Source organism: Anopheles merus, chromosome 3L (genome assembly GCF_017562075.2).
Source record: "Anopheles merus strain MAF chromosome 3L, AmerM5.1, whole genome shotgun sequence".
NCBI classification, from domain to species: Eukaryota; Metazoa; Arthropoda; class Insecta; order Diptera; family Culicidae; genus Anopheles; species Anopheles merus.
The window spans coordinates 31336640-31355268 of record NC_054085.1 but is presented as its reverse complement, the minus strand read 5'-3'; the positions used below and the strand labels follow the sequence as shown (position 1 = coordinate 31355268).

At 45.3% G+C, this 18629-nt stretch overlaps 1 protein-coding gene across 5 annotated transcripts; it reads left to right on the top strand.

Moving 5' to 3' along the window:
- Positions 1–318: 318 nt before the first annotated feature.
- Positions 319–18430, top strand: LOC121598895 (copper-transporting ATPase 1). Of its 5 annotated transcripts, none has more exons than XM_041926251.1 (6): positions 319–961; positions 1072–1150; positions 12750–16023; positions 16293–16442; positions 16520–16749; positions 17710–18430. In XM_041926251.1, the coding sequence occupies exons 1-6, from the start codon at positions 919–921 to the stop codon at positions 17843–17845; spliced, it is 3912 nt and encodes a 1303-aa protein (XP_041782185.1). In that variant the 5' UTR covers positions 319–918; the 3' UTR covers positions 17846–18430. The 5 variants fall into 5 exon arrangements, with proteins under 5 accessions (XP_041782185.1, XP_041782190.1, XP_041782186.1 ...); XM_041926256.1 differs by lacking the exon at positions 17710–18430 and adding an exon at positions 16941–17461; XM_041926252.1 differs by lacking the exons at positions 319–961; positions 1072–1150 and adding an exon at positions 3449–3982.
- The last annotated feature ends 199 nt before the right edge of the window (positions 18431–18629 follow it).

Below are 18629 nucleotides of genomic sequence, written 5' to 3'. Positions count from 1 at the left end.
TATGATTCAAATTGCGGACAGCTTCAAATGTGGGACAATCATGATGTTTTTATATATATTTTTTTATATTTCGTCTGTGACCATGCTAATTTTATATTTAAAGACTGCCATGATGTACTAGAATCAATAAAAATGTTTTATACCCTTAGTAGTCCTTGGTAACACAGTAAATAAATATAAATAATAAAAAAAAATGAAATGCTAAAATGTTGTACAATAAAATGTTCAAAATATGATTTGAGTTATTTCTTAGTCAATAGTGAATCAGTTGAGAGCCCCTGCCGCTTAAGGCCAGCTGTCAAACGGTTCGCCCGAAACAAAAACAGTCGCGTAGGAGGCTGTCAAGTGGGAAGGTGGTGCATGCTTAAGGAATTTCGGTGCAGTGCAAGACTTGCACACTCGCACCAGACCCAACCCCTCCGTCCCGGGGGTTAAGCATAAGCATAAGCATACAACGCAATGGTTTTTAATGTGTGCAACATAAGCTCGGCTTAGCGAAAGTTTAACCTCTTCAACAAAACGTTCCCTTCGTGCTCAAATCAACCAAATGCGAAGTGCTCGAAGGAGTGCCAGTGCCATATGATTGCGAATCCCAGCAGGCCCTCTTGAAAAGGAAGTAAACAGATTGCGTGTGCGTGTGTTTGTGTGTGTGTATGTGTGCCGAGTGTACTACGTCCGCCAACCGCGCTCGTTCTAGTTGCCGGGTGCGTGTGCCCAATCGGTCGACGATTGTGTAATATCGGCTGAAGAGGGTAGTACTGCCCCACAACCACTAGACGCGTCCGTATGGTTTACCTGTGCGAACTTCAAAGGGCACACGTCCAGTAGAAAGACCGCCCGCTCTTCCTTCCTCGGGTGAAGAAGGGTGCTTTGGAAGGTGGTTTGGTCAACCGAGAAACAGCAGCGATCTCGGGCACAATGTCGGTCAGCGGGGACAAAATGTTATCAGAAAGCGATGGTGGTACGTATATACAACCGGCGAAGGCGCGCGCGCCGCTCTTCTACGCATGCAACAGATGAGACCCTTTCGAATGTTCCTCAAACCAATTGCTTCGCTTCGTCCCATTTTAGGTACCTCGAACAAAGAAGTATCGCCCACTGGCAGCAACAGCTCGCGGCGTGATGTGGCCGAACGCATCAGTAAATCTGTGTAAGTGTCAGAATGCAAATAGAAGAAAACAAAAATATGCTGTCGGTTATTAAAAATATGGATCAGCCCCTAAGGAACGTTAGGGGAAGCAGGCACAAGCGAACAACACGCTGTCAGGTCTCGGTCTAGGCAGTTCTGAAAATGTGCTGACTAAGATCCAGCCATTCTCGAGCTTCGGGTGTAGCCGTTGTCGGTCTGTATTAATGGACGAACGATTTAGCTGGTACGCCGCCCTTAATTGCACCATTGTGCAGCAATCAAGATGGGACGCGAGATCGTGCGGGTGTTGCATCGATGGAGGAGAGGGTTTTTTCGGGGGCGGAGAGGAACCGAAATGGATTTGATGAACATCATCACCGTACGGCTGCTGGAATGATTGAACGAAGCCACCACACAAAGCCTATCACTAGGCCGTCCGGGCGTTATCAGGACCGATTGATTGTTCAAATTGTGTGTCGTGGAAAAAATCGACGAACTTATCACGATAGCACGGGTGTGACAGTGTGTGACGGGGGCTACAGCACACACTATTGAGGGCAGCTGACCCGTAAAAAAGGGGTGGTTGTGTCGCAGAGGGGCAGAGTTTGATGGTGACGCCCGCGGAAATAAGTTGAATGAACTTGCACGGAGTGTGTACGGGACAGTTTTGTTTGGACGGGACAGTTTGGCTTTCCTTTTCCTAGATAAATTGCGATAAAGGTCCCATATTTGCACAATCTCACAACGATTCTAGCGACAATGAATCAGCAAGCGGAATTAGTGGGAATATTTATAGATCTAATTGATTTGATTTTTTTACGTGATGCATTGTAAAAAAAATCAAATCAATGATGTGATGGATGGTGTGATGGAAGCAATCTAATCTAGCAAAACGGTAACGTGCAATGCTTCTTATGGGTTAGAATTTTCAGCTTAACGATAAACAGCTGATGTGTTAGCAAGATTGCTATCTACTTTGGTCTAAAGATAAGGGACATAAAAGAGCCATCACAAGTGGTACTTAAGACGCTGGTAGGAAACGCACAGTTTGCCATAGTGTGTACTATTTTTAGGGTTTTCTTAACTTATCTCAAGGTGGGAAGGCATTTTTTCCCCATATCGCGATGACGTGTTGTAGCAAAATGGCTCAACCAATCAAGGCATAGATGAGTTCTGCATTATGCTACGACGAAACGAAGAAGGATATCACTGTGGATATGAATGGTGGCAATCGATTGATAATAGAGTTATAATGTTTACCTATGTACAACATCTTTTTGGTCTTAGTATTCGCAGTAATAGAGCTTGATGAGCTCGATATTTATTCTAATCGATTATTTTTTTGCACAGGTTCTGAATACTCTGTAAAGGTCAAACCAAGAAGGGTGATTAAACATTTAATTCGATTGGTGTTTAATTAAAAAAAAAGTTAATATAATTATTTAAGTATACAATAAGAGAGAGTGTACTGTCCAGAGACCTCTCCAACTTGAAACCCTCCTCTTATTTGAACATTTTTAAATAAGAAAAAGAGTTGACTGTATATTGAATAAGTATATCATAGCTTTGACCCTAGGCTGTTGAAATTTTTAGTATGTATTAATCCTCAAAAATTTAAAAAATAGTTCATTATTTTAAAATCTGTTTGTGTTGTTGAAGGAGACAAAGCATCCTAGACCGTAATTCTTGATATCGGAATGACTCAGCAACAGACTCCACCGAATGATTCATCTAAAAGCTAGACAATCACTTAAACGGCTCGATCCACAGTTGACTGTTTATGAAAACGATCTTGTGACTCTTGTTTTTCAATTTATTGAGTTGCTCTTCTTAAAAATAACATAGTAATTTAGGCAAACACACTCTTAACAAACTCTTAATAAACCTTAAAAAAACACCAAACTTAACAACAGCTTTTTCAACCGCTTTAGGCCAGTTTTTAATGAAGCGTTTTAAATTAATAACAAACCGCTGAATGGTAAACAATTGAAACCAAAACACCAACACCGCTGCACCAACACCACAAACGATTTTCTAATGTTCGCCAACACATGTGCGTTACTCACGCGCATGGTAGTGTCGGTTAAAGTTTCCACCAATACCACCGACACACTCGAAACGACGTGATCGCAGGCAACCCACACAGCTGGAACGGGCGATAATAGCGCGCGCCTGTTTCCACTAATCTAAGCGCGGCGATAGGCCATCAAACGGCGTTCGACGGCGCAAACACACCAATACAGGAAGGAAGGGCGCCCTTCGAATAGCAGTCCCTGTTGGCAAAGCTCTTGGAGCCCGCGAACAGACAAAGCTGCACCGCACGGCCACAGTTCGTTTGGGACCGTTCGTGAGCGAACGTTGAGCTGCGCGCGTTACAACGTACTTTGCCGGATAGGATCGGATCAGTTTTAGTGTATCCTGGACGGTTAGGTAGTGGCGTGTGTTGGAGCGGTTTTCCGTGCGTACGTGTGGGTCGGTTTAACACGGGCGCCGGCCTAGGCAGTTGTGTTGTTACTAGTGGCAGTGTCGAATGGTGAAAGTAATATGTAATGGCCAGGAGGAGGGTACAGGCATTTTTTACACAGTATTAAAGATCCGGCTCCGGCCTCCGGTGTGTCTGAAGTTGTGAAAGTTGGGAAAAAGCTTGGGCAGTGAAAAAAGGCGGTAGTGGTGGCAAGAGAGTTGGCCCAGTGTTTGTAGATTGTAAAACAACGCGAACAGACAAGCCGAGCAGACAGACCAACGAGATGCGATGAATTTCCTCAAAAACATCAACAAATCATCACAGCAGAACGGTGCTGGGCAGGGTGTCCAGTACGCACTGCTTATCAACAATGGCGGTGAAATTAATGGGTAATGAAACAAGAAAAAACTAGCCTTATCTGTTTGAGGATGGTGAATAACCAAGCTTCTAGTTCTTCAGTTGTCTAGTGTGTTATTTGCTTCAGCAAAAACGATGGTACTTTACCACCGCTCAAGTGTTGCAAAAAAAAAGACGCACTAATCTACGAGCTTCTTGAAGAGAACGACCTCCGGAGTATCGGATTTCAAGTAGTTGTGAAACCGGGCCCAACAAATCATCAGTTATCGGGAGAAGTAGCTCCCGTTAGCGGGGAGTGGCTATCTCTCCGGGCACACGATTAAAGATCACCTGGCAAGGACATATACCTCAGGGCATCGTTTGCGTTTGACATTTAGTCCGGACGGCGCACAGAGTGAAGCGAACAAGAGATGCACCAAAAGAAGATCATTAACCGATCTTCGAATGTAAAAGGGCAATACTTGAACTATGTTCACTGATAAAGACTATGTAATAATGCTTCAGTATGTGTAGAAATACCGAATATTGGTTCGGTGCTAAGAAAAGCTACAAAAAAGCGTTTAATTTTTTTTACTAAATTTGTACTGACGTCAATGAGAAGATCGTAAATGATTGCTCTAGCGACAGGGAGCCGCGAAGTTGGTTGTCTCGGCATACTGTTTATACTCCTTGGTAACTTGGGTAAGATAAGCTCCGGCTACACTTGTACTCTCCCAACCGATGGGCTTACGTTACGTCTGGAGCAAGTTCCCTATCAAACACTGCTCTCCTATTGTGTGCTTAAACACTGGCATTGGAGAGATTTTGTTTGGAATAAGATTTTGAGTTGATTGAGCAGTTCCAGCACGTTTCAGAACCTTGTAGCTGCGGGTGTTTATAACTCATTCCGGGAACTACCTGCATAGATAAGCTTCAAAGTAAATGGTGTAATAGAAGCTTCACTAAATGCTGTTTTATTATTCGTACTGTGATAGATCTACCCTTGTGCGCATCGTCTGCTAGTACTGTATCCGATTAATGCATGTTGTGGATGCTATCCAGTTACCTTGCAGCCACGGTTAGTCTATGACCGACATATGCGGTGCTGTTACTACTTCAACCGCTGGCTGGAAGGGTGCGAAAAAAATGCGCCAAAATGCAACAGGTGGACTGATGAGGCGTAAAACATCACCCACTGAAGGTTGTTTCGGTGGGTTTGAATTGACTCTATACATAATAACTATGGCAAACCCATTTGGATGTTGTGTTGGAGGAAGTGGATGTAACACATTGTATAATTTGTTGCATTCCTTGCTTTGCAATTGATTTGATTAAATTTGTTTGGTAAATGAGTGCATTATTTTAATTAAAAAACAACGAATGGAAACCAGTTTGTGCTGTGCATATTTTACGAGAACAAGAACAAGAACTGGCAATAAGTTATTTTTGGAAGTGTTTCACGTTGTTCCACATGATTGTGCTTCATTGCGTTATCAGCTTATACTTCACAAATTGTTGGTAGTTTGCAGATACTTGGGGACGCCCGGCGGTCTAATGACAGACGCTTCGACCTTTGTATAGACCGATTTGTGATTCTTGGTTAGTATCGTCTACCTGTAGCGAGAATTATTCTCTTGCTTGCTGTTCAACGTAAGAGAAGTACAACATATTGTTAAGGTCCAAGTCTGCAGGCTTCTTGTCGGTCGCCGTTACTTGGCTTAATGCGCGTGTTAAATTCTGTTCAATCTCGTTTGAAAAACTGGAAAGACCGCAGAACGCCAATTGTATTCCAAAGAATGTAAATGGTTGCTAAATTGATCATATCTACCAAGAGCTATTCGGAAATTCCATCAATGTTTTTTGTTGTGTGCCGTTTATTCATAATCAAATGAATGTTAAAAATTAAGCCAATTTATCTTTTTTGCTTCTTCCTGTTAGATTTGCAGCTTTCATTTTATTGTAATCTTTTTTAATTGATGGAAATGATCATAATTATTCGATCAACCGTATTTTAAATAACTCTTTAGACGGTTTTAACTCAATATTTTGCATTTGACCCTCTATTTAAAGTATCGTTTATTGAAAATTGTATCTGTATACCACTATCGCACCATTAATTGGCGAACGACTCGCCGACCCAACCTTGGGGTTCATTTCCCACCACTCGGCTTATGTAAGGGCAAATCGACCCCACTCTCATTCTCGCCCAACCCCTCTGAGTGTTCCGTGCACAACTCCGTGCTCCAGTTTCGAAGGCATTCGCAAACGTATGTGGAAGGAAATAAACGCAACTCCTTCCCCTCTGCCTGTCGCATACACGATTAATTGTAAGTCGCACGAAATCACGAAACCTACGCATATGGGGCGATGTGGAGATTTGTCGACATTTCGCAAATATTGACATTACCATAAAATGTGCGAGCTAAGAGGGATAGGAACAAGAATATAGCGCTGGAAAGAGGCTAGAGATGATGTGGAATGAACGGTATGTAAGAGTGGCATTATTGGATTATTTATAGAAATAATGTGTCAAATGAAAAGCACCTTAGAAAACCAATATCTATAATTTGTGGGCTGTTTATTGGTTATATTATTGGTCTTAGTGGAAAATTATAGTAGATAGTATCTATTAGATACTTAAAGTACCCAGAAGCCAAATATATGAAAAATCAGCTCTTCATGTAGAATATATAACATAACATCTATTTTATAGTTATAATTAAGTGTGTCTATATAACGATATACATTAGCTTTAGATTAGATTTGAACGTCAGAGCTGTTGAACGTACGGCCAAACGCTTGCCACGACACTACCTAACAGATTCTGATAGCTGCAGTTAGTATCCATATTTGTTCTAAATTACGGCTTTTTGATACTCACGTTTCAAATACAAATGTATTTTATCTTGCACAGATTTTAAAATCTTTTTTTTTTTTTAAATATTTTCAATTTGCATTCCAGTGTCCGGAGTAGTGTTGGGAATTTCGTTAAAAAAAGGAACGGAACGGAACTAGTTCATTTTTCAAAAAGAACGGAACGTGAACCTGGGGTGCAAATGAACCGACCCAGAGCTGTCACTGTCAAGCCAAACTGTCATCCGGGGGGGGGGGGGGGGGGGGGGGGTGTTACTTGAGACAGGATATGAAAAGGCGTTTCTTAAATCATCATTCTGAAATCACCAAATCCAAATGGGTTCATCCTATATCCAGTAAGCTGTACCAGCTGTGCTAATATAAAGCATGCATTTATTATCTAGCATTTTTTTAACTTTGTAGATGCGACGACCATTTTCGGTCAAAGCCTTCCTGTACCACTAATAGGCTTGGCTATCAGTAACTTAAATGCCCATAGCAGGATAATCATCCCAGCGTATGGGGGCACGATCCATTCGAGCCTTTACCCATGCCGATGTTATTGAGCGGTAGGAGTTGACGATTGTATCACTAGATTGACTAATTATTTGAAGTTCACTTACTACTTACAACAAATAGTTTTTTTTTTTTCACATAAATCGTTTACAACATAACGGCACTCAAACGGTTGTCGAATGGAACAGAATGCTTCGAATCGAATGGCTAAATATTGGAATCATGCCGAGTACCAAGATCAAGCGGATATCGTGGCATAAAAAATAAATACATTTTATTTTTCGTTGTTCATAATCGCATATTAAAATACATCTCTTCCAACCCGTTCTGCCATATGAGTACAGATTTAAATTTTATAATAATTATTTGTCTGGTTAGGATAAGCTAAATTATAACAAAAAGTATAATAGATGTTACAAATAACACCATAACACCAAATAACATATTTTGGTTTCGCTTATCACGATTTTTATAAACGATACGCGACGAAGTGCGATGAATATTCCTGTGAGCATGGGAGAGTGCACAGGCAACACATACTGTGTGCGAGAAAGAGTGAACAGTTATCTTGCATGCAGCAAGCAACAGCCGGACAAAGCCGGTTTTTTTAAAGAACGGAACGCACGAACGATAGCACCTTGCTGACAATATTGAAGCGGCAAAGACCGCAACGGAGTGAACGGAAAGAACGTATTGAACGGAACGGAATGAACGGAAAGAACGGAATGAACGGAAAGAACGAAATGAACGGAAAGAACGAAATGAACGGAACGGAACGGAATGAACGGAATGAACGGAACGGAGCGGAATGAACGGAAAGAACGGAATGAACGGAACGGAGCGGAATGAACGGAAAGAACGGAATGAACGGAACGGAACGATTTTGTATAAAGGATCGGAACGGAACGGCCTACATAAAGAACGGAACTTTTTTACTAGGTTCGGACCGGAACGGCCAACACTAGTCCGGAGTTGTTGGAAACGTATGATAAAGCACGATTATACGATTTATTGTAATTAAGTGCTAGGCACTGGTACTGGAAATGCTACTATCGTGTCATCTTCAAAGTTTTACAAGCAATGTTTTTATTAATTCTCGAGCTGTGCATGTTTTTTTTTAATCTTGCTTCCACCTGATAAGCGTGATGCTCTGGCGTGGTTTTGTTGTTCCCTCATCACCAGCGGTATGTTCGAGCCTCAGCTGATTAATGAGCAGCATTTACATTTTGAGTGTGTTGTTGTGCAAAAAAAAACATGATCTAGGGGATGTATTCTAATTGAGCTTTTTTTAGGCATACAAGTTGCTCCAAGTGTGCGTGTGGTATGGTAGAGATTTGTTTACTTCAGCCAGGGGACGGTCGAGATACGGTGGAATGATCAAAACATACGCGATCGTAGCGGGAGAGGGAAATGCACGAATATATGTCGGCGATCGTAGTTACGATGTGTGGCTCTCTGTGTATCTGTGTAACATGTTTCATACCAACCAATGAACCAACCCCCACCCTTAACGAAAAAAAACCGGCTCGGTTTTTCCCGTCGACTGACGAGGGCGTTTCGTGTGATGGGTGAAAGCTCCTCCAGTTCGAGTCCGAAACTTGAGTCAGACAACGACTCACTCACACGGTGTAGTTGCGCGTTGTTGTGATCGTTCCCAATCTCGATCGCGTTGTTGCAGCAGCTGCGTGAAGCGTAAAACCTAAGGGTTGTTGTCCGGCCACGATTGCGCATTAATCTCTACGCCTAGCAGTGACGTGCGATCATTTAATAGGTGGTTAGAAAACGGTGACGTTACTTTCAAATCCGGCCACAGCTTCAAGGTCGTCGGACGTGTTCATAAAACCATATTTTAAGGAGTGGGCAACCTTCAACCTGCTCTAATCCCATGCTTCAATAATGGTGTAGCCGAAAGTTACCAACGAAAAAGCAGGGAGTGTTGTCCAGTGTCAAATCTTAACCTAACTGTGCCCAACTGGCCAGCTTCAAGTTCCGGTTCTGAGCTACAACAGCTGCTGTGGTGAAAATGTGGAACAACGGGTACGGTACAAGCAGGTAATCATCACAAACGGTGCTTTCTTCGAAATTCGATTCTTCGACATTAGATGGTGTTTAATGAGTTGACTGGTGGCACTAGTCGGGCCAGCAAACGGTCGCAAAAAATGGAGCGAGAGCAACGGCAGTGTAACTCCAATCATTACGTCTACGAGAGGTGCCGCTTTCCGCTACATGAAATAACAAAGGCAACGACGACGGCTTTCGGTTCGTGTGTGCGGGTTGCTCCACCAGAGAAATAACTTAGGCTGCCGTTGCTGTTGCTATACCATCCACTGTGGACCAAAAATTTCCAAAGTGGGGGAGAATACGTATGAAAGCGCAACCGATTTTTCACGTTTTTCTTGTACACTTATGAGCGGTGTTTCTTCTACTTTTAGTTGTTGGGGTCCCGTGTGGGATTGAAGGCGATTTGGCAAGCAGCAGTATAAGACAAAAACGTGATGGAGGGGATACAATAGTGCCACAATGGCAGTTCGGATAGAATTACTTGCGGAGATGATGAAGATCAATATTTGCTTATTTGCACCAAGATAATGATACAATTCGGACCACTGGACGGGAAACGTAGTGTATCGCATTCTACGTTTTACGATAGCACAAAGACTTAAATGCCATTTAGATGCTAGAATTCAGTGATGTGAATCCTTCATGTTGGTGATGAAAATAGCTCGGAAGATGTAGAACATGAGCAATTTTATGATATTTCATTTGAAATCAAAAATTTGCTTTGTCTTCTAATATGTACTAGAGGTTTTTCACGAAGTTTCTGTAATAATCAAACAAATATGAGTGGCGATGCAATTCTTCAAAAGTTTTCCTTCAAGAATTCCAAACGTCGACTTTTGAACTCTACGTTTGTTAAGAATTCTACAAAAAATGTGCTTCCAAATCCTTATAGGCACCCTAACGGCAGGATGGAAATATGTTTGAGGTTATGCTTAGTTCGTGTAATGATTAAAGCCTTGTTTTGACTGAGTAATTGCCGTAATGTACACGGTTTCAGGACAATCACTATTGTCCACACGGATCGGACGATCGCTATTGCAAGTGATCGTATATTTTTCACAGCCTCGACAATGTCTATCGTATGCAGTTATTTTCTGCCGCATGATCGTTTTCTTCATCTCTTTAATTGGGCCTTCCTGGACAACTGCTGCTTTAAGATCTGATGACTGTCTAGCCGGTCTTCCTTTCTTCTATAGCAGAATGATATCATAAATACCAAATGTGTTATATCTGATGGAGTTCACAATGAATTGCCTCGTGAAGTAACATCTTTGATGGATATGATCAGTGCAGATCCTAGTTTTTCTTGGATTCGGAGTTCCCACAATTCGACAGTATTAGATGTCATCTTTCTCTGGTGTGTATGATCTTCCAAGAAAAAGATTGATGGGAGTACCTCCGTTTGTAATGATATTTGTTATGATAGTACCGACATATTACTAAAAAATGCTTGTTCAAAGCTAACGAATATTAAGTCATACTCATTCATTGTGAGTCATAAGGGAAATATCTATTCTACAAATAACGATGACTTGTCTTTTATGTTTGCATTTTGAAGTACTTCGCACCGATAGCAAAATTATTGGATGACGAATTCAAAGCACGCTTGTAATAGTATTGCATAACAAATCCATTTGAAATGGGATCGTAACACCGTCTTTTTATAGTTTTGTTTGTTTGTTTTTTCCAATTTTATTCACCAGACGATAGGAACTAATGCAAACAACAAACGACATGTTTTTTTTTACCCGTTTATGCTCTCTTATGCACAACTGCACGACTCTGATTGCCCGCTCCTGCTCTCATCTCATCCCGCTCTACTCAGCCCAGTGGAGGGAATGGTTCGTGAGCGAAATAAAATTGTCTCCTTATTTCCCACCGGCGCTCCTTGGAGACGAAGACATAGTCTCCGCCGATTAGACCGATATGCGGAACGATGTGCTGATAAGGGTGTTTTTTAAGTCTCTCACGGAAGCTCCTCCCATAGATCGATGATAATCAGTTGCATTGGAGTCACGGTGCGCGATAGTCGCATGGTAAAGAACTGGATTGACCTGCACGGTGCACCTCCATGTGCTTTTGGATGGATTTCCGCCACCGCCCAGTTGCTACAAAAGTGGAAGAAAGACGGTCGATTTCGAGGCGCCCAGAATTGCGTGACATTTTGTGAAGGAGAACCCAGCGATCGAAATAATCGTTTAAATTGAGTGTTAATTTGTGTCGCGCACCAAGATGTCGCTAGAATCGAAAGAATTCCACGTACCGGCAGACACGCAGCGACTGTTGAGGTATACCCATCTTCGGTGCTTTGTGGTGAAATGAGAAAATTGGCGACATATTCTGCAGAAGCTTGCGGTATTTTTTTCATTAATTTAAAACTTCGATATTCCAACTGCGACTTGAGTTGCGGATGGATGTACATCTCATCGAACGTTCCGCTGGAAAGTGGAGCAGCATACAGGCGTTATCTTTTACGCGTTGGTTAGTTTGTTATTTGCTGAGCCGTTGATAGGCGCTGGTTCGCGTTATCGGTTATTGAGACAGAGATTTCGTCCGCAGCACGGCGTGTACGTGCCCCGATGTGTGCTATTGTGGCAGACAATCGGGTTCTCCATCGGTAACCCGCGGCGGGGCTATTGCACGAGCTCAAAATATTCCACCAGCGCTCAATTTTGCATGGATGGAGGAGAGTTATTGTGTTAAATCTTCAACCGATCAAGTTTAAATGATTCAATCGCGGAGAAGCTCAGTATCGAAATGTTTCCCGAGTATGCCTAATGCGAGTTATTCGTATCCAGAATTGAATCCAGAACCTATAACTCATGAAACTTCAAAGATTCACGAATATTTATGAATTTATACTAATCTGCAAAGATTCGTGAACCGATCAACCGTCAATATCTTAGGTTTTTTGAATATTTAAAGAATCTTGAGATTCTTAAGTTCTTAAGAAATCAACCTAAACTAAGATTCAAACTGTGTATGCTGTGAAATGCAGTGAAAATAGTACAGTGCTGTACGGATTGTACGGATTGTACAATTATCGGATAGAGATGCATGAGTTCCAAAAGATTAATATCTATCTTAAGTTTTTTTTTTCAATATTTAAAGCACTTTAAGATTTTTATGCTTTTACGGATGTATGAATCTTGTATGAGATCTTTAAGGATTCGCGAATCGTTGAAGACTCAATAATGTCAAACTTTGACAATCACGTTCATTGATGTACTAAAACGATTTATCCAGATTCATAACTATAATTCAAAGTTATCCAACTTTGATTTTGACTTGAGCTTAAAAAAGAAAAAAATAATTGAAATGCTTTAAAAGAAATTAATTTGTCTACATTACAAATGAAACTAACAGATCCAACTTTCCTTCTAATTTTAGGGAAAATATGGACGACTACGGTGAGTCGACTGGACTGCTGGAGCAGCCGGTTGCCTCCGTACGACTGCCGATCATTGGCATGACCTGCCAGTCGTGCGTGCGCAACATCGAAGGCACGATCGGCAGCAAGCTAGGCGTGATCAAGATCAACGTGGTGCTGGCAGAAAATGCCGGCTACATTGACTACGATCCGTCGCTTACCGATCCGGCCCAGCTAGCAGCGGACATTGACGATATGGGCTTCGAGTGCACGTACACGGAACCGGGTGCATCGAGCGCCGGTCCGAAGCGATCCATCCTCGTCGAAGGCGTCGAAAGTGACAGTGAAACGACGAACCAGAAATCGGACGTACGAACGACACGCATCTCCATCGAAGGCATGACCTGCCAATCGTGCGTGAGAAACATCGAAGGAAACATTAAAGACCGTCCAGGGGTGATCTCCATCCGCGTGCTGCTAGACGAGCGGCTCGGCATCGTAGAGTACGACGGGCGCCAGACGACGGCGGAAGCGATCGCTGAACAGATCGACGACATGGGATTCGAGGCACGGGTGGCCGGCGAACAGCACCAACCAGAACAGCAGCGAGCACGATCCTCCCCCCAAACGAACGGCAAAAAGCACGCGACCAACGGTAGCTTAACGCCGAAAAAGAAAGCGGACGAGTCGGCGCAGCTAAGGCGCTGCTTTCTACACGTCCAGGGCATGACGTGTGCGAGCTGCGTGTCGGCAATCGAGAAGCACTGCCGCAAGATATACGGCGTGGAGTCGATCCTGATCGCGCTGCTCGCCGCCAAGGCGGAAGTAAAGTACGACGAACGGTTAACGACGCCCGCCGACGTTGCGAAATCGATCACGGAGCTCGGCTTCCCGACCGAGGTGCTCGAGGAGCCCGGCACGGGCGAGACGGACGTGGAGATTGAAATTCTCGGCATGACGTGCGGGTCCTGTGTGGCAAAGATTGAGCAGACGGCGCTGAAAATACCGGGCGTCCTGCAGGCGTCCGTCGCACTCACGCTCAAGCGGGGCCGGTTTAAGTTTAACAACGAGCGCACCGGTGCGCGCACCATTTGCGAAGCGATCGAGGGGCTCGGCTTTGCGACGCGCGTACTCTCGGGCAAGGACAAGATGGCGCACAACTATCTCGAGCACAAGGAGGAGATTCGCAAGTGGCGCAACGCGTTTCTCGTCTCGCTCGTTTTCGGCGGGCCGTGCATGATCGCGATGGTGTACTTTATGGTGCTGATGCACGAGCGCAGCCACGAGGAGATGTGCTGCGTGCTGCCGGGGCTGTCGCTGGAGAATCTGATCATGTTCACGCTCTCGACGCCGGTCCAGTTTGTCGGTGGGTGGCATTTTTACATCCAGGCGTACCGGGCCGTGAAGCATGGGGCGAGCAACATGGACGTGCTGATCACGATGGCCACCACGGTGAGCTACCTGTACTCGGTGGGCGTGCTGGTAGCGGCCATGGTGCTGGAGCAGCACACCTCTCCACTGACCTTCTTCGATACACCGCCGATGCTGTTCATCTTCATCTCGCTCGGACGGTGGATGGAGCACATCGCGAAGGGCAAAACGTCCGAAGCGCTGTCGAAGCTGCTTTCGCTGAAGGCGACCGAGGCAACGCTCGTCACGCTCGGCCCGGACTATGCCGTCCTGTCGGAGAAGGTCATCTCGGTGGATCTGGTGCAGCGGGGCGACATACTGAAGGTGGTCCCGGGCAGCAAGGTGCCGGTGGACGGCAAGATACTGTGCGGCAACTCGACCTGCGACGAAAGCTTAATCACGGGCGAGTCCATGCCGGTGCCGAAGAAGAAGGGTGCCGTCGTGATCGGTGGTTCGATCAACCAGAACGGGCTGCTGCTGATGCAGGCGACGCACACGGGCGAGCACACGACGCTGGCACAAATCGTGAAGCTGGTCGAGGAGGCGCAAACATCGAAAGCGCCCATACAGCAGCTGGCCGACCGGATCGCTGGCTACTTCGTGCCGTTCGTGGTGGCCGTTTCGGTGATCACGCTGGTCGGGTGGATCGTTTCCGGGTACATCGATATCGGCCACATCCCGGCCAGCGATCGGGACAAGGAAGGGCTTACGCCCTCGGAAATCATCGTCAGCTACGCGTTCCGCTGTGCGCTGAGCGTGCTGGCGATCGCCTGCCCGTGCGCGCTGGGGCTTGCCACCCCGACCGCCGTCATGGTGTCGACCGGCGTCGGTGCCCTGCACGGCATTCTCGTGAAGGGGGCCGGGCCGCTCGAAAACGCACACAAAGTGAAGACGATCGTATTCGACAAGACGGGCACGATCACGCACGGCATGCCGATGACGTCGCGCATCTGCATGCTGGTAAAGCCGGCAGTTTGTTCCCTTGCCCGCGCACTCACCATCGTCGGATCGGCGGAGGTAAACAGCGAGCATCCGATTGCGACGGCGATCGTAAAGTACGTGAAGGAGACGCTTGAAATCGATGGCTTTGGCAGGTGCAGCAACTTCTCGGCCGTGCCCGGGTGTGGCATTCGGTGCGTCATCTCGAACGTCGGCGACACGCTGAAGCGCGTGCAGCAGTCGGAGAAAATGCGCAACTATCAAAACTCTTACCGCAGCGAGCAGCAGCAGCAGCAGCAGCCACTGTTCATGAACGGTGCCGTCGTGGAGGAACTGATCCCGCAGCTGAGCGCTTCTCAGAAGAACACGATCGAGCTGCAGCAGCTGCTCCACCTGGAACCGATCGGCGAGGGCCTGGCCGGTACCGGTGGGGATGCCGGGTCCGGCGAAGCGTTTGCCGACGTGAACGAGTACAACGTGCTGATCGGAAATCGAGAGTGGATGGCGCGGAATGCGATCGTTGTGCCGCCCGAGGTGAACATACGCATGTCGGAGGAGGAGCAGATGGGCCATACGGCGATACTGTGCGCGATGAACGGGCAGCTCGTGTGTATGCTGTCGGTGTCGGACATGGTGAAGCCGGAGGCACATTTGGCGGTGTACACGCTCAAGCGGATGGGCATCGAGGTGATACTGCTGACGGGTGATAACAAAAATACGGCCGCTAGCATTGCCCGCCAGGTGGGCATCAATCGGGTGTTTGCGGAAGTGCTGCCGTCGCACAAGGTGGCCAAGATCCAGCGGATACAGGAGATGGGCATGCGGGTGGCGATGGTCGGGGACGGTGTGAACGATAGTCCGGCGCTGGCGCAGGCCGACGTGGGTATTGCGATCGCCTCCGGTACGGATGTGGCGGCCGAAGCGGCGGATGTTGTGCTGATGCGGGTAAGTTGGCATGCTCTTAAGCTCATGTGGGTCAACGGTGGGCTTTACCGGGTAAGATACAGGGTTTGTCATGTTGTTGAGGTTGTTTCTTGAATTATTTTTTAATTTCGTACATACATTACATGAATAATTTGTGAAAAAAGAAGAAAAAATGAAAAAAAGCTTGTTTAAGGAAAATTAAAACAAAAAATTGTGTGAATCTATGCACACAAGCATTATTTATTAACAAAAAAACAACAACATTTATGAATATGTTTTCTCATCCTTAGAACGACCTGCTTGATGTGGTGGCCTGCTTGGATCTGTCCCGGAAGACGGTGCGCAAAATTCACTTGAACTTCCTGTTCGCCAGTATGTACAACCTGTTGGGCATTCCGCTGGCCGCCGGCATATTTACGCCGTTTGGATTTACGCTCGAGGTAAGTCGCTTAACCGTTCCACAGAATCGTAAAAAAAAGAATGAAGAAATGTTAACGGTCATCTCGTTCCGTTTTAGCCCTGGATGGCATCGGCAGCGATGGCGGCTAGTTCCGTCTCGGTGGTGTGTTCCTCGCTCATGATAAAGCTGTACAAAAAGCCGACCCAAGCCTCGCTGCAAACACCCGAGTACGTGGAGTTGATGGAGGCCGGTGCGTTCCTCGATCCGGACAGCATCTCGGTACACCGTGGGCTCGACGACATACCGCGGCCGAATCTGGCCCGCTCGACCAGCTCCACACTGGCCAAGTAAGCAACGCCGGATATTGCCCATGTCATTCTTTACCATCATTCGCTAAACAGACATCAAAGGGGGAGCAGTCACTAACACTCATGCATCCACCCCAGCTTTGCTGCTGCGTTTATTTCTCGGGTTTCTAATTATGTTTTCTTATGAGTTCCGCTTAACAGTTTATGATTATTTTCTATTTTGTTTTCAGTTTCTTAAGAGCTCCCGTTAACACCTAACTCACCCATCTGCCTGTACTACTACTACTACTACTACATCACTAACCTCACTTAAATGCACACATCTCTTTTTTTGCACTAACTAAACGACTGCACGTGGGTGAACAATCGTCTTCCGTTGTTGCGTAGCGCACAATTTAAGGCCCAATGGCTTGCCATGGAGCTGTGTGTGTAACCTTAACTTAAAGTAGTGCGTTGGTAGTGCGGTGTAGCTGGACTACAATTATACTTAGTACGACCGTAAGGATATATGACCGTCGTTCCACTTACTTAGATCAGTGCCAGCAAAACAAATCGCTTTATTTGATTACTTAGTTTATAGTTACGTTTTGGAGGAATGTTTTTCGTTTTGCTTTACTTTTCGTTGGGATATTTATCATCAGTTACATTATTTACTTTGACACTTTATGTTTAAAAAATAACACCCCGTATAATAAAAGAAAACGATTGGCGCGCTTGCCACAGCGGTAGCGGACAGGTGGAAGACACAGAAGCTGTACACTGCCATGTAAGGATTTGCGGCGAAAATGATGGGTAGTTCTGATAAAAAGCGGTAAACCTTAATTTACTTTTGTTTTGGTTTTTATTTGTATTGGTATGTGTTTAACACTGAATTAATGTACACAATGTAACCTTTTCTCGAGTGTCATCCTTTTTTTTACGGCCTTATAGAAGATCATCACTTACCCATGGTCTGTTTTCTATCTCCTCCCCCACATACACGCACACGCGCAAAACTAGGTTGTTCGGACGCGGCAAAGACACGAAGGAGGACGGACTGCTGGCCACGCTGGACGATGATGAGTTTTCCGTTGGTATCGTTAAGACATCGAACGCGAGCATTTACAAAGACGCAACCGAGCTGCAGAAGCTGTAGATTGAGCCGAGGCGTTGCGTCGAGAGAAAAAAAAAACCGCCGTTAAAGCAACCGCACACACGTGGCCGTGGGTATGTTTTCAGTGATTCTTTACGATGTTGGAGTCCAGTAAGCTTGTTTTGAGTGTGGACTATTTCCATCCGTAAAGTGCAGCCATACACACCGTATCCCGGGCACGGCGTGAACGGTTCTTTTTCCTCAAATGCCTCCCCCTCTTTTCTTTTCTTCTGTGTTTTACCAGTTTAGTGTTTTGGGAGGTTATTTTTGCAATCTTTTGTGTCCGTTTTCTTTCGGTTATGTGTCAGTGTCAGTCATGTGATATTTGCATTGTTTGTTTAGGAAAGGGAGGGTACGAGCAACACGCCCGCCCAGTTGTGAAGACGTTTGAACGAATAGTAGGGATTTTCTCTTATAGTATGGACGAATATTGATCAGTACTCAGTAGATGTGTGTGTGTGTACTTATACCCCTCTGCAAACGCCCCCGTACCAGTTCGGCAAAGTGAACTTGTTTTTTTTTACACAAACACATATATGCCTTTTACCGAAAAGACTTGTAAATAAATTATATACTACGTTTTTGTAACTGCAACCTTGTTGGAAAGTGTTTATCCGAAAAAAAATAAGTTGAGTTGTCGCTCGGAGAGTAACATGCCCCAGCCATCGTATCTTGGCAGTCTTTGCTACCGCCAGGATGCTCAGCAGGCACGTGGTTCGTCACTCAAACACGTCCAGAGCGTTTGCATCCTCCACTCGGATGGTACAGGACGTGTTGACGTGTCCAT